Genomic DNA, 13,949 nt, shown 5'->3' on the forward strand with positions numbered 1-13,949 from the left:
CATCTTGCCTCGTCGGCGGGCGGGGTTTGCCGTAAGCTCGCGAGTAGCGACCTCGGCGGTGCAGGGGCTCGGCCGCCTCGCACGGCAGCCGGAGCGCGATGCGTGCGGGCGGGGAAGCCCCGCACCAAGTGCTGGGCCGGCTGCGGTTCCTGCTGCAGTGCAGCGAGTGCTTCCGCCGCGCCCGGGCGCTGCCCGCCGCGCTCTGCTACGTGCCGCGGGAGGTGCGGTACAAAATCTGCAAGGACCCCGCCGCCGCCGCCGCCGCCCGCAGCCTGCTCAGCGTCTGGGACAGCCCGGGGCCGGCGCGGGGCGGGAAGCGGGCGGCGCGGACCACCGTGGAGGTGCGGAAGGGCGGCTGCCTCCGCGCCACCGGCGAGGAGTACTGCAACGGCGCCGGGCTCTGGGTCAAGCTCAGCAAGGTAACGGGGGGGGGCGGGGGGGGAGGCCGGCGGGGCCCGCGCTGGCCGCGGAGGGGCCCGGCCGTGCCGTGACGGCAGCCGGCGGGGCCCGCAGGAGCAGCTGGAGGAGCAGCGGAGCGGCGGCGAGCTGGAGGAGGGCTGGGTGCTGGTGTGCAAGCACGCCGACGGCGGGGACCGGCTGGTGCCGGTGGACTCCACGGAGCGGATCCAGCGGCAGCAGCAGCTCTTCGGGGTGGACTACAAACCCGTCATCAGGTGCGACCCTCCGGGTCGATCCCCGGTTCCCCTCCCCGGGCACGGCGGGGAGCGGGGCGGTTCTCGCCCAGCTGCCGGGGGTCTCGGTGCGCAGCCCCTCGGCCGTCTCTGCCCCGGTCCGAGGAGCCCCGGCCCGCTTTGGGCTCCGCCGCCACGGCAGCGCCCGACAGGGGTGCCAGACGCGGAGATCTCCGGGTTTGGCTCGGTCACTGCGCGGCGGGGAGCAGCAGAGACCTTGGAGAGGAAAGGGCGGTGGTGAGGCTGGAGGCTGATGGAGGATGGGGTGCGGTGGGGCTTTAAACCCGGGTCTTCTCCTTCCAGCTGCTCCTCGACCACCAGCTCCTCCTTTCTGCTGGGATTTTCTCACTCCCCTTTCTCTGGGCTGTTTCAGATGGGAGCAGGTGGTGGATCTGACGTACTCCCTGCGCCTCGGAGCGAAGCCCAAGCCCATGGAGCAGGATGAGGCCGCAGTGGAGAAGCTTCGGTATGAGCTGTTTGCCAGCTTCTGCCGTGGTTGGCTGCAAGCTGCTGTCTCTCCCTGGCTGCTCAGACAGCTGTCTCCTGCAGCCCAGGGGGAGAGGGGGGAAGACGGGCGGCGGGGAACAGCTTTGCTTGGCGCAGTTTTGTCCTAGATAAGCCTCCACAAAGCAGAAGACAGGGCAAGACCAAGGCAAGCAGGACATGGACCTGCCTTCACTGACCCACGAGCATGACTGCCCCTGGCTTTCCAGACCCATTAATCTATCTTGCCTGGTAGGTTTGTTCCTCCAACGTGGACTTACGAATGTGACGAAGACCTGGTGCATTTCCTATACGATCATATTGGGAAGGAGGATGAGAACTTGGGCAGCGTCAAGCAGTACGTGGACAGCATTGATGTCTCGTCCTACACGGTGGGTTAAAGGGATCAGCCTCTCTGTGTCGTGGGGCATGGATGGTGCTTGGTGGGCTGGGGCTGTGTTTGAGGATGTGAGAGAGAAGCCTGGGGAGCATCAAGCAGCGTGTTGTGTAATGTGACCCCTGCAGGGGCTGTGGTTTGAGAAGCAAATGCCAGTATTAGCTACTAAGCTGATTTTTAGGGAGGGTTTGATATTCTGTGCTGTGTGTGTGACCCCAGAGCACCTTGGAGGGTCAGCCAGGGTGTCCTCAGTGCTCTGTACTCTCTATGTCTACCCACAGCCCAGCAAAGGGAACGGGCCAATTTGATGTCCTTTGGCTCTAAGATTCCTGACGAGAGTAGCCACTAAGGGGAAGTTAATCCTGCCCCCATCTGATCTTCCTTTCATTCACTGCTCTCTTCCAGGAGGACTTCAATGTGTCATGCTTGACCGACAGCCACGCCGACACGTACTGGGAAAGTGACGGGTCCCAGGGCCAGCACTGGGTGCGGCTCAACATGAAGAAAGGCACCATTGTCAAGTGAGGCACCTCTCCCCCACACGCTGGCTCGTGGCTGGGGCGAGCCCTGCAGCCCCCACTCTCTGCATGAGTCTGTCGTGTCCCAAATGCGCCCTGTGCTCCCTACCCCTCAGCCCTTGCTCTGGCTCTGGGCTTGAAGGAGTCTTAGTGTTGTCACAAGTACCCGGTGATCCCAGCACCAGATGTGTGTGCTTGGTAACAAGTGTGACCAGGCAATGAGGGGGAGCAGCAGTGGGTGTTCAGATGCAGTTACCTTCACCTCATTTCGTGCTTCTCTTTGCAGGAAGCTCCTGCTGACAGTGGATACCACCGATGAGAACTTCATGCCCAAGCGGGTCGCTGTGTACGGGGGCGAGGGGGACAATCTGAAGAAACTGAACGATGTTGGCATTGATGAGTGAGTGGATGGAGGTGGAGAGAGAAGCGTGGCCCTTGCAGGGGCCTGAGGTGCTGGACACCCCAACCCTAAGCAGTCCTGCCAGCACCAGCCTGGCTTAAGAGGCCCAGGGCCTTGCAACAGGCGTTTTCCATATCTGAGCTGTCAGTTCACTCTGCCTGCAATAGCAGATGGCACAACGGTCAGGGCTCTCCTGGTCCGCTTGTGGGACCCATCGGGATCATTTCGCCTGGACCTGCAGCACCAGCAGGTTCAGGCATTCAGTGTGGGCCGTGGGGTCTAGGCATGTAGGCAACTGGGTCTGGGTTCCTGCCACAGGCTCCCGTTTCAGAAGATGTAAGCCCTCTTCCCTTGCAAGCGGCCGAGTGGATTTTGGGAGGATAGGCGAGGAAACAGCTCTGCAGCCCTCGTTTGTCATGTGTTTACAGGAGCTACATTGGGGATGTGTGCGTCCTTGAGGACATGACAACACACCTGCCTGTCATTGAGATCCGGATTGTGGAGTGCAGAGGTAGGGCTGGGTGTTATGGCCCCATCCCCAGTGCACCTGTAAGTTACTGTACATGAAGAGTTTGTTCCTGTGGTCTGTACTTCTTGGCCCTGCGGGCTGTTTCAGACGAGATGCAGAAGGACCACGGGAGACCCCAGGGGGGACCTGGAGATTTTCAGGCGCTCAGCTTTCATCCTGTCTTTCTCTGTCTTCTGTTTGTTGTTTGGTTTTTTTTTTCTTCTGTTAATGCCCCCCTGCTTCTTCACAGAGGTATTTCAGACTCTCAGTGCCCAACCCCAGAGCTAGTCATGTTCCTAGTGCTTTTACTTGTAGACCTCCCACGGTGGAAGGCTTGCTTTCTTGTCCTAGCGTATCATCCATGGTCTTCCTTGGCAGATGATGGGATTGATGTTCGCCTCCGAGGCATCAAAATCAAATCCTCCCGACAGAGGGACTTGGGGCTCAGTGCTGACATGTTCCAGCTGCCCAATTTGGTGCGCTACCCTCGCCTAGAAGGAACAGACCCTGACCTGCTGTACCGACGGGCTGTGCTCATTCAAAGGTGCTGTATGGAGGGGGACAGACAAGTGGGGTGGTGTTGCCTGCAGGGATTGTTGCCATCTCCAGCGCAGGTGTGGCTGGAAGCTGTAAGTTCCTGTGGTGCCTAGGGAGTGGGAATTTAGTGCCAGAGACTCTGTGATATGAAAGACCACGCTGAGTTGGGTTTGGATCAGTTGTTACTTTTCTGCGTGTGTCTGGTCTGGAATAGGCTTGTGCAGGTCCCTGTTCCTTCTGTGTCACAGTACCTCCTGCTTTGGGATTTAGGTTCATCAAGCTCCTGGACAGTGTCCTGCATCACTTGGTGCCAGCCTGGGACCACACTGTGGGCACGTTCAGCAAACTCAAGGTGAGGAATTCCTTCTGCATCTTGTGGGGCCTCAGTCTGGCAGGGTGATTGCGCTTGGGCTCTGGCAGGGGAGGCAGGCAGTGCTTGTTGCCTTTAAAGCAGCTCGGGGGAAATAACTGGCTGAGCTCAGTTCATTAAAGCTGCAAAAGGTGATACTGTTTAGAGACTAGTTTCCTGCTAAAATGCTGATGTGGAAACATGTCGCTACGGGGTAGGAAGTAGAATAAAACAAGAGCACTTCACCCTCAAAAGGACTTGGACCATAGCACCAGCAGGCATGTGAGCTGGACACACATCCCTTCCGAGTTGTCAGCCCAGGACACTCTGTTCCTGCACTTGCTGCCAGCCCCTTTGATCTGGCTGTGTCCAAACAGTGAGGCTTTTACCAGTAACCTCTTTCTGGCTTTAATAAGCTTGTGATTTCCATCTTTCTTATAAAACTGAATTTGTCCCTCCAGTTGTCTGTTTTCCTTACATCCGCTCCCAGAATACATGCCAGACGTTGCTGGGGTAGCCCCATTCTGTGCGTTTCCAGGCCTGGTATCAGAAAGCACTGTAATTCCTGTGCTGGCTCGACAGAGGACCCAAAGCATTTGAGGATTCTTGTTTGTTTAGAGCAGCTTGCTTTGATTACAAATAGGAGGGATAGTAAGGCCGATGTTCTGGTGAGAGTGAGGGTGAAGGAGAGTCCAAGCAACGCTGGAGCATGAGCGTCAGATATCTGACGACTGATGGAGAGAGGACTGGGCTTGGTGTCTCCCTTAAGCCAGAAAACAAAACCTTTCAGAGACAGAGGTGGAGCAAATAGCATTAAGGAGAGTCATAGAATCATTAAGATTGGAAAAGATCTCCAAGATCATCAAGTCCAACCGTCAACCCAGCACCACCGTGCCTGCCAAAATGTGTGTGTGGAAGGTGGTGGCCCTGGGAAGGGGAGAGACCTGGCAGTGCTGTGGCTTCAGTAGGAAGTAGGTGACATGTTTTGATCACTGAGCACTTCTGATGTTTTGGACATACCCGTTGGCAGCATATCAAGCAGTTCTTGCTGCTGTCCAAGAGGCGCACAGCTCTCATTACCCAGTGTCTGAAGGACTCGGAGACCAGCAAGCCCAATTTCATGCCACGACTCTATATTAACCGACGCTTGGCTATGGAACACAGAGACAACCCTGCCCTGGACCCCAGCTGCAAGAACGCTGTCTTCACCCAGGTACTGTCCCTCCTGGACGGGTCCCCACTGCTCTAGGAAAAGTGGGGCACCCCAAAACCAAAATGAACCACATAGAGGTGGGTGGAAGGGACAGCTTGGAGCTGGAGATACCTGGAGTCCTCAGGGCCTCTTCACATGACTCATAGACTCTACAATTACACGTGCTGATGATCCCATATCCAGGAATAACATCTAGAAGGGATTTAGGATATCTGAGTTGAAGTCTCTATCCTGGATGCTCTCTGTGGCATGTTGCTAATGCAGAGCATAGCAATCTCATTACATTAAAAGGGCAGGAAACAATTCTTCTGTGACAGCAGTAATGCAGCTGCATACTGTCCTGTATTGTGGTTTTACAGCAATGCTGATCATCCTATTGTCATTGTCCCCCTGCCACCAAAAGATCTGTTGCTTTGTGTGTGCACAAACAACCCTGTCTGCTGCGAGGTTCAATATGTGTTCCACATACCTCCGAGGCCAGAAAGCTCCATACAGTGGTTAGCGCTGTAATTTGTGTTCCCTTCCAAAAAATGAAGGGCTCCTACACCGTTCAGAGATCAGATTTGGTCAGTATTTAAAGGTTTGGGGCAAACCAGATTTCTTCCAGTTTCCTGCCTTCACCTGGCACTGGTTCCCCTGGAGAGGGGATACCAGCCTTGATCTTCTCTGCTTGTTGCAGGTGTATGAAGGCCTGAAACCCTCGGACAAGTTTGAAAAGCCTCTAGATTATCGGTAAGTGGTGTCTGGGGGAGGGCGGGGGGATCATGCAGTTCTGGGAGCTTTGTCCTCCATCACAGCAGGGTGTTTGGGAAGCCTGTGTGTGTCCTGTGCTCTGGAGGGGGTTTGCTAGGGCAGGAGCCAGCTCACCCATGGGATCAGGGCCTGTTCCCCAAGGCGTCACCTCGCTGCTGAGGATGCAGCTGTCTCTGGAGATTGAGATCTTGTCCTTTACTAAGCCCAGGCTGGTCCGCCCTGGTCCCCTGGTGTCCCTGCTGTGCCTGCTGCCTCCCCAGCATCTCCTTGGCCTTGAGCAGCACCTCAGGCAATGCCTGGTTCTCCGCAGGTGGCCGTTGCGTTATGACCAGTGGTGGGAGTGCAAATTCATCGCAGAGGGCATTATCGACCAAGGTAGGGGCTGTGTGAGACAGTCTCCTCTGGAGTAGAGTCTGGGATTGCTGGGGTGACCTGTTGCTGTAGGGGCTCTCATTTGCTCCTGGTGTTACTGCCCATGGAGGAGAGAGGGAAGGCAGGTTGCCTTGTCCTGCCACCCCCAGCCTTGTCCCAGATAAAAGAGTGCTGCTTGGAGGGATGGGGACCAGAACTCCATTAGTTTGCTAACAGCAGCTTGGACAGTGCCAATGCTCCCTCTGGCTGTCCTCCACAGGCCAGGCAGGGATGCTGTTTCTCCTGTCTTACTTCCTCTGGTGCCGTAAGGCTCTGACAGGAGCGTTTGGCTCAACCCTGGACCAGGTTGGACCAGAATTCCTCCTCTTTGCTCCATAACTCTTGAGGGTCAGCACGTGGGGAGCTGACATCACTACAAGATGTCCTTATTTTGCGGTTGCAGGTGGCGGTTTTCGGGACAGCCTGGCAGACATGTCGGAGGAGCTGTGTCCCAGCTCGGCAGACACCCCCGTGCCTCTGCCCTTCTTTGTGCGCACATCCAACCAGGTGCTGTGGGTTGGGGTGTTGGAGGCAGATCTTTCTGTGCCTGGCAATGCAGTGCTGTCCCTGTCCCCCTGCATGCCAGAAAAGTACCTACTTTTGCTGGTCTGAAGCTTTTCCTCCTGAAGGGCTGGGGAGACTGCTTTGTGGCATCTCATTTTAGGATATGCTGACAAGTGCCTGGATAGCTGTCTCTCACTAGGAATATTGCTAAGGAGGGTGGGGAGTTTAGCCCACTTCTGTTGTGAGAAGTGCCCAGAGGTACCGCAGGAACTGAGCTTGTGGTGCTTCACGCTGCACTGAGATCGTGACTTGGAGTTTTGCCTCTCACTCCTGTAGGGTAATGGCACTGGAGAAGCAAGGGACATGTATGTCCCCAACCCCTCCTGTAAAGACTTCCCAAAGTACGAGTGGATCGGGCAGATCATGGGAGCAGCTCTGAGGGGCAAGGAGTTTCTGGTAAGCATTCACCCTGTCCCTGCATGGAGGTTTGCAACAGAGGGAGTTGTTAGCTCCCTTCTGCAGCCTGTCTGACAGGAGCATGGGAGGGCTCTGTGATCACACACTGGGACGAAAGGTGTTTGACAGGATTTAGGGCCGAGGGGTTAGGAGAGCTCACAGCCTGAGTTTTGGGAGATGCTGCTGGGAGCTTGGGTGTCTGGTCTCTGCTCAGCTATGATGAGCTCTCACGTGGACGGGGGGAGCAGGGGATCTCCTTTGTGTCTGCACTGTTGAGCTCTGTCTCCACCTTTGGGGATGTCTCCTTTCACACAGACTCAGCAAAATCCTTGTTCCCCTGTAGGTCCTGGCTCTTCCTGGCTTCGTATGGAAACAATTAACAGGGGAGGAGGTCAGCTGGAGCAAAGACTTCCCTGCTGTGGACTCTGTGCTGGTGAGAGGGACTGGGAGGCTGTGCCTACCCCATTCCTTGCGGCAGTCAGCAAGGTGGTGATTTGTGTCCCTGTCCTCATGTTGTGCTTGCTTCCTTCTGTGATATGTCAATGAAACACACAAAAAGGGCGCTTTTGGCATTTGATGCATCCTATAGCTAATATAGGGGTGTAGCCATGCTGACTACTGCTTCAAGCATGCTGTAGCCACGGTCTGCTAAACAGGTCTAGGGCAACATATCCCCTGCTGTGCTGCTGTCGAAGTCACTCCAGCCCTTATCTGGGAAGGAAGAGATGGGGGCTCGGGCACACCACTGCCCATTGAGCACATCTCTAACGAGCGCTCATCTGGGGCCTGGGCAGGTGAAGCTCCTGGAGGTGATGGAAGTCATGGACAAAGACACCTTTGAGTTCAAATTTGGGAATGAGCTGACCTACACGACAGTGCTGAGCGACCAGCGCATGGTGGAGCTGATCCCAAATGGCAGCAATACCGTGGTGCGCTATGAGGACCGCAGGGAGTTCATCCGCCTGGTGCAGAAGGCTCGACTGGAGGAGAGCAAGGAGCAGGTAACGCTGTCCCGTAGCATCAGTGGTCATTGAGTTCCCAGAGGCGTACCCCCCCCCCCCCCAGTCTGTTTCTGGTAGGAGACACTGGGTTTTATTCCTTGCTCTGACACGGGCTTCCAGAATGAGCTGGGGTGCATCTCTGAGGGATCCTGTTCCCTTCTTCAGGTTCCTTGGAGCGTTTGCTGAGCAGTCACATGGCTGTGTCCAGTCAAGTCCCTAGACTCATCCACGAGCCAGGGATAAGGGCAAGACATGCTGTCTACCTGCCCTGTCTCCTTTTCAGATCATGGCCATGCAGGCTGGGCTGCTGAAGGTGGTGCCCCAAGCTGTTCTTGACCTCCTCACCTGGCAGGAGCTGGAAAAAAAAGTCTGTGGAGACCCTGAAGTCACAGTTGATGCCCTGAAGAAGCTCAGTAAGTGAAGGGCTCTGCTGAAAACTCCCTGAAAACAAGACTCTCTTCTCTCTGTGCTAGGACAAGGAGAGTTGTGGGAGGCCAATATTAGCCTTTATTGCAGTGAGGATGTGGGCCTGTGTGCTTCTTGCCCTTAGCTGGGTGTGATGGGAGCAGGGGTGTCGGCCTTTGTCTCCATGCTGGGCCTCAAGAGTAGTGGCTGGGGCATCCCTTAGGCTGGCAGTGTCTGAGCGTCTGTGGAGCTGAGATGTGGATCTGGATGTGCTTTCTGGGAGGGGCCTGACAGTGTGTGTCCCTCGCACCTCAGGTCTACATGCTCACACCCTGAAGGCACCTGGAGGTTTCTTCCTGCGCTGCCAGAGGACCCCTGGGTGATCGGGAGGGGCCCTCTTCTAATTAGTCCAGGAGGAGCCTGGATCTTTAATAAACTCTTATTCTGTATCCTTTCTGCCAGCCCGATTTGAGGACTTTGAGCCACTGGACACCCGTGTTCAGTACTTCTGGGAAGCACTCAACAACTTCACCAATGGTGGGTGCTTTGATCTGTCCCTGTGTATCTTGTGCCATGACAGCCCCTGCATGCTGGCTGGGGACTGGGAGGGTGAAGGCACCCTTGTTGCTGCCTGGGGAACAGATAGGAGCTGAGGAGAGCAAGGAGCTGGGCTGAAGGAACTGCTTGCTAGCGCTGGGGATACCTGGAAGTGGCTGTGCTCCATCTGACATCGCTCTAGGGTCTGCTTATGTCTTTGCTTTTGCTTCACAGAGGATCGCAGCCGCTTCCTCAGATTTGTCACTGGCAGAAGCCGCCTTCCAGCACGGATCTACATCTATCCAGACAAGATGGGGTGAGTCCATTCTTCTGTAGACTGCAAGGCTGACAGACCCCACACCAAAGGGATGTGTGGTCTGGTCTCACCTGCCTTGTTGGCCTCCTGGTCCTGACCTGTTTGTCACCTTCTCTCCAAGCTCTGAGACGACAGATGCTTTGCCGGAGTCGTCCACCTGCTCCAGCACCCTCTTCTTGCCCAACTATGCCACGTAAGTTTTGGTGCTTCCCTGCGTCTGGTGGACTGTGTGTCTGGACTCCCAACCTTGGTGCTGACCCACAGGGCCCCATCGCTTTGCCACACTTGTGTGCCCTTGCCTGTACCGTGTGGCTCTGTGATTGTCTCTGTGAGCGGCTGGTGAAGCGTAGCCTCCATCTCGGAAAGCATCTTGTCCTCTCGGCTGGCAAATGCAGCAATGACAACTCCTCCTTGTCTTCCCCCCTCCTCCTGCTGTCCCTAGAGCCAAGGTATGTGAAGAGAAGTTGCGCTATGCCGCCTACAACTGTGTGGCCATTGACACAGATATGAGTCCGTGGGAAGAGTGATGTTGCAGCCTGACCAAGCAGCATGGACAATCATTCGACAAAACCATGCAGTGGGAAGAGCTTCCTTGTCCCCCCAGGATGTATATATATAATAAACATATAGGTGTTTACCAAAGCCTGGCTCCCAGCAGTGGTAACCAGGACCTCTTTGGACATGGAGGTTTGGATCTTATGGGAGCTAGCTTGGAGTGTGAATGTGATTGCAGTAATGAAACCCTGGTCCAGCCCTCATACATAAGAAAGATCTGGTAGGCTTTTGTCATGAGTTTCTTCTCCACATGTCGCTGTTGCAGCTCCACAACTCTTGCTCCTCCCAGGCTGTGTTCTGCTCCAAACAGAAGTGGGGCAGGGCCACAAAGCTGCATGGCAGGTTACAGCATGAGACAGAGAGCTGTGACCTGCTGCTGAGACCTCAGAGATGCTCAGTGTCTCCTAGACTGAGTGTGCTGACCACATTACCACATTCCCTTGCCTTGTTCCTGCTGTCACCCAAGGTCAAGGGAAATGAGATCATTCATCTAGGTTTAAGAAGAGATGGGGCAGGCTGGTGGCAGGTGCTGCAGGGTGCCTCTGGCCACCAGGTGTCACGACAGAACCGCACAGCAGGAGTGCCGGTGCTGTCAGGAAGGGGCTCCCTTGCTTTTGCATTGCACAAAATCCCAGTTCCTGTGACCATGTCTGGTTCCTTGCACCCCCTGCACAGCAGCGACTGCTGGGGGAGCTGCTCCCCTACTGAGGGAACTGGGAGGTGGGAACTGTCTGCTTCCCTCCTGCTCTGTAACCTCCAGTTCTGCATCCAGTGTGCTGGTGGCTTAGCAGCTGTTCTCCCAGGCTCTTCAAGCCTTGGTTTTCCCCTAAAAGCCAGTATTAAAACTAATCTGTTCTAGTTCTCGTGGAGATGTGCAGGCAGGGCCAAGCTCTTCTCCCACAGAGCAGGGTTAGAGCAGTAGCAGGCACAGCAGAGCTGGGCTCTGCTCTGGGGAGGTAGGCGGAGGTTTCAGGAGGGCAGGGAAAGGCTTTGCCCTTGGGGAGTGGCGAGACTGTGGACCAAGGATTGGAGCTCCCTGAGCAGGTGGACATGCAGTGTGTGAGTGAGGAGTGGGCAACGAAAGCTTTACAACTTCAAGACCGTTGGAAATGTTCCTTGATTTTCCTAGCCCTGGGCAGGGCTAGTCATTGCCTGGCACTGTGAGCTACCAGATGGTGGTCCACTTTTATACCCCCAGCTCCGTCTTAAGCCCGTGTGGTCTGTTGGACCACCACTACCAAGAGCCACCGAGTCACTGGGGCTTCACCAGAGTGGGGCTAATGCTGTGAGTTAAAATTTATTCTGTTTTGATGCTTCATGCCTATTTCTCCTGTGCAGGAGTCTGTCATCCAGAAATCATTTCCAGTGGTGAATGAAGTCCTTCCCTTCACCAGTTCCCTTTGAAACTGCTGTATTCCCAGACCTGCTGAGGTGGTTTGTACTAAAAGGGCTGTAGGGCCAGGAGAGAGCATGTCCTGCCATCTTCCGCGTTGCGGAGAGTGGAAGGCGTATAGGGTGAGCGGGGAAGCTGTTTCTGGAAGCCCTTGCCTACAGCAGAGCCTTCCACGCTCAGCTGGGTGGGTGCGAAGTCCCATCTGCTGGAGGAGGTTTTTTTGTAAATCCTGGAGTCATCTCAGTATTGAGCCCTGTGGCTTTGTGGCTGATTTCAGTGACCAACGTGGGCAGGAGCAGAGCCAGTGCGATACCTTTCCGTGCTGGTGGCTGAGGTGCTTCCTAGGGTGTCTGTTTTAAATGGGCGTGAGCGAGCTGGTGAAAGGACTTTGATCTGCTGGCCTGGCCTCCATTGGGCGTGTTGGTGAAAGAGTCCAGCATCAAGCTGGGATTTGAAATGAGCCATCCTAGGTCCTTCGTGGCCACTGACATGTGGGTGGAATCGATCCTGCTTTTTCCAACCTTGCCCACTTGTCTCTTGGAGATCAGCAAAGAGGTCCTGTTATTTACTGAGAAGAACTAGAACTAGCAAGAAAAATTGACTCCTCTCTGGTGCTTTCTTGCTGGGCAGGGGACGGTTGGCTGATGAGTGGCTCAGGGCAGGATGGATAAAATGGCCCTGGTCGTTGGTGGAGGGTGAGCTGGTGTCACCTGTGGGAATGGGCAGCTAAGAGCCAGCTGGGGCTGCTCGGAGTGACCAGCTGCGGGGAATGGGCACCTCTGGATGTGACATCTCCAGCGGGTGGCTGCGGGCTCTGCTGGGCTTGGTGGAAGCAACTGCGGCTGACGGACGGTAACTGAGATAATTATGGAAGTACCCAGAGCAGCTCAGGTCTCTCACTGATGGATGGGATGCTTGGACAGCTCTCTTCCCTCTCGTCATCAATGTACACAGTCCCAGCCCTCTATGATGAGGGGAGTAGCTGCTGTGCAGGGCGATGCTGAGAGCAGAGCCTGGCTGAAGTGGTGGGATCCTTCCCTAGAAGCATCGTGGCATCTCCATCCTTGGAGATGCTCAAGACTTGTCTTAACAGCCCTGGGCAATCTAATCTGACTTCCAGTCTCACTCTGCTGGCTTCAGGTCTAGGTCCTCCCTAACCTGAAGACACTTGATAATTGTGGAGTTATTGACTAACTTTTCCCACAATTCTCTACTCTTCTTCCCAGCAAGGTCTTAGCCCCTGTTGTCTCACACCCTAGGGTTTGTTTCCTGCCACTCAGAAAAGAGTGCTGCCCAAGGGCTTGCTGGAGCTCTGGGGAAAGGATCTAGCTGGCGATGGCGATTTCTATTTAAAAAATGCTTGTAGTAACAGGACCCTGGCTCTAGCAGGAAGGCTGCAGCTGGGAGCTCATCCAGGATGGTCTGGGTTTAACCCCTACAAGCATATTGAGAAAAACATTGTTTTACCATATATATTGTTTTACTGTCCATTTTGTGTTATGGCCATATACATGTTGGAGAATGGCAGCAGTCACTGCTGTAGTGTTCTACCGGAGTGTAGAGACCTGTGAAAGTCCTTCCAGCTGCAGGAGGAGCCCATTGGTGCAACGAGGTCTCAGCGGAGATCATTTAGTGCATGGTCAGAGGGTCTGGACAAAAGTGGCTGCGATGCCAAGATAACCCACAGATCATGCTGTTGAGTTTGCTGTGCAACAGTGAGCTGTGAAAGGGGAGTGGGTAACTCGCCTGAATCTCCTCTGTGCAGTCCTCTGTTTCATCTGTGGTGGTTTAAAGCCAATCATAAACTGAATTTCTGCTGTGAAGCCCAATGAATTTTGGAAAAGGTCAGCCTGGCTCAGCTCTGGCCCATCTCAGGGGCCCAAATTAGGTGTTACTTCAGTGCTGGGTCACGTTCCTCCTCCTCCTCTGATCTCTAAAGCTGTGAGTAGGAGCTGTCTCCTGCTGCGTTGGACGAGACACAAGCCCAGTGCCCCTGCCCAGGGCAATGCATGGCCCCAGGCAAGGGAGCCCTCCTGGGCACCAGGAACCAGAGGCTGCGCGTCCCCACCCTGTCACCCAGTCTCAGGTTGGTCGAGATCCATTTTCAAGCTGGTGCCACCGTGAGGAAGGTGCTGGTGGCCCTGTGCTGCTGAGAAGAGGAGCCATCCGTGCGTGTCAGAGCTGCAGCTTTACCGAGTGGGTAGTGATGAGCTGGGGGAGGGACTGATGCTGTGACGGCTCCCTGTAACCATTCACTCTCTCCTGACTTCAGCTTGCTGAATTGTCATCGAACAGCTTGAGGTGATTCATAACGCACGGGTAGTCTCGCTGTTCTTCTTATTCCACGAATACCCTGGAGTACGGCAAGCTATGAACAGTCTGACGGGATCTGTCTGTCCCTACCTCACGTAGGACGTAAAATAAAGTCAACAAACCAACTACTCCTGGCCTTCCTGATGATTTGTCTGGTCTGGCTGGGGCTCCTGCGTCCTTCTGTTGGGTTCAAATAGCGATGCAGGGT

General features: G+C 55.1%; 1 protein-coding gene across 1 annotated transcript; it reads left to right on the forward strand.

Annotated features, from left to right (window-relative positions):
* Positions 1-26: 26 nt before the first annotated feature.
* Positions 27-13,858, forward strand: LOC104339525 (E3 ubiquitin-protein ligase HECTD3). The gene is made up of 21 exons (XM_075424620.1): positions 27-419; positions 514-674; positions 1,066-1,158; positions 1,432-1,567; positions 1,978-2,093; positions 2,377-2,490; positions 2,919-3,001; positions 3,377-3,542; positions 3,806-3,887; positions 4,915-5,097; positions 5,777-5,829; positions 6,161-6,225; positions 6,665-6,768; positions 7,102-7,221; positions 7,565-7,654; positions 8,016-8,222; positions 8,506-8,635; positions 9,090-9,164; positions 9,399-9,480; positions 9,602-9,673; positions 9,923-13,858. The coding sequence occupies exons 1-21, from the start codon at positions 99-101 to the stop codon at positions 10,005-10,007; spliced, it is 2,538 nt and encodes an 845-aa protein (XP_075280735.1). The 5' UTR covers positions 27-98; the 3' UTR covers positions 10,008-13,858.
* The last annotated feature ends 91 nt before the right edge of the window (positions 13,859-13,949 follow it).

The sequence above is a fragment of the Opisthocomus hoazin genome, chromosome 6, assembly GCF_030867145.1.
Source record: "Opisthocomus hoazin isolate bOpiHoa1 chromosome 6, bOpiHoa1.hap1, whole genome shotgun sequence".
NCBI lineage: Eukaryota > Metazoa > Chordata > Aves > Opisthocomiformes > Opisthocomidae > Opisthocomus > Opisthocomus hoazin.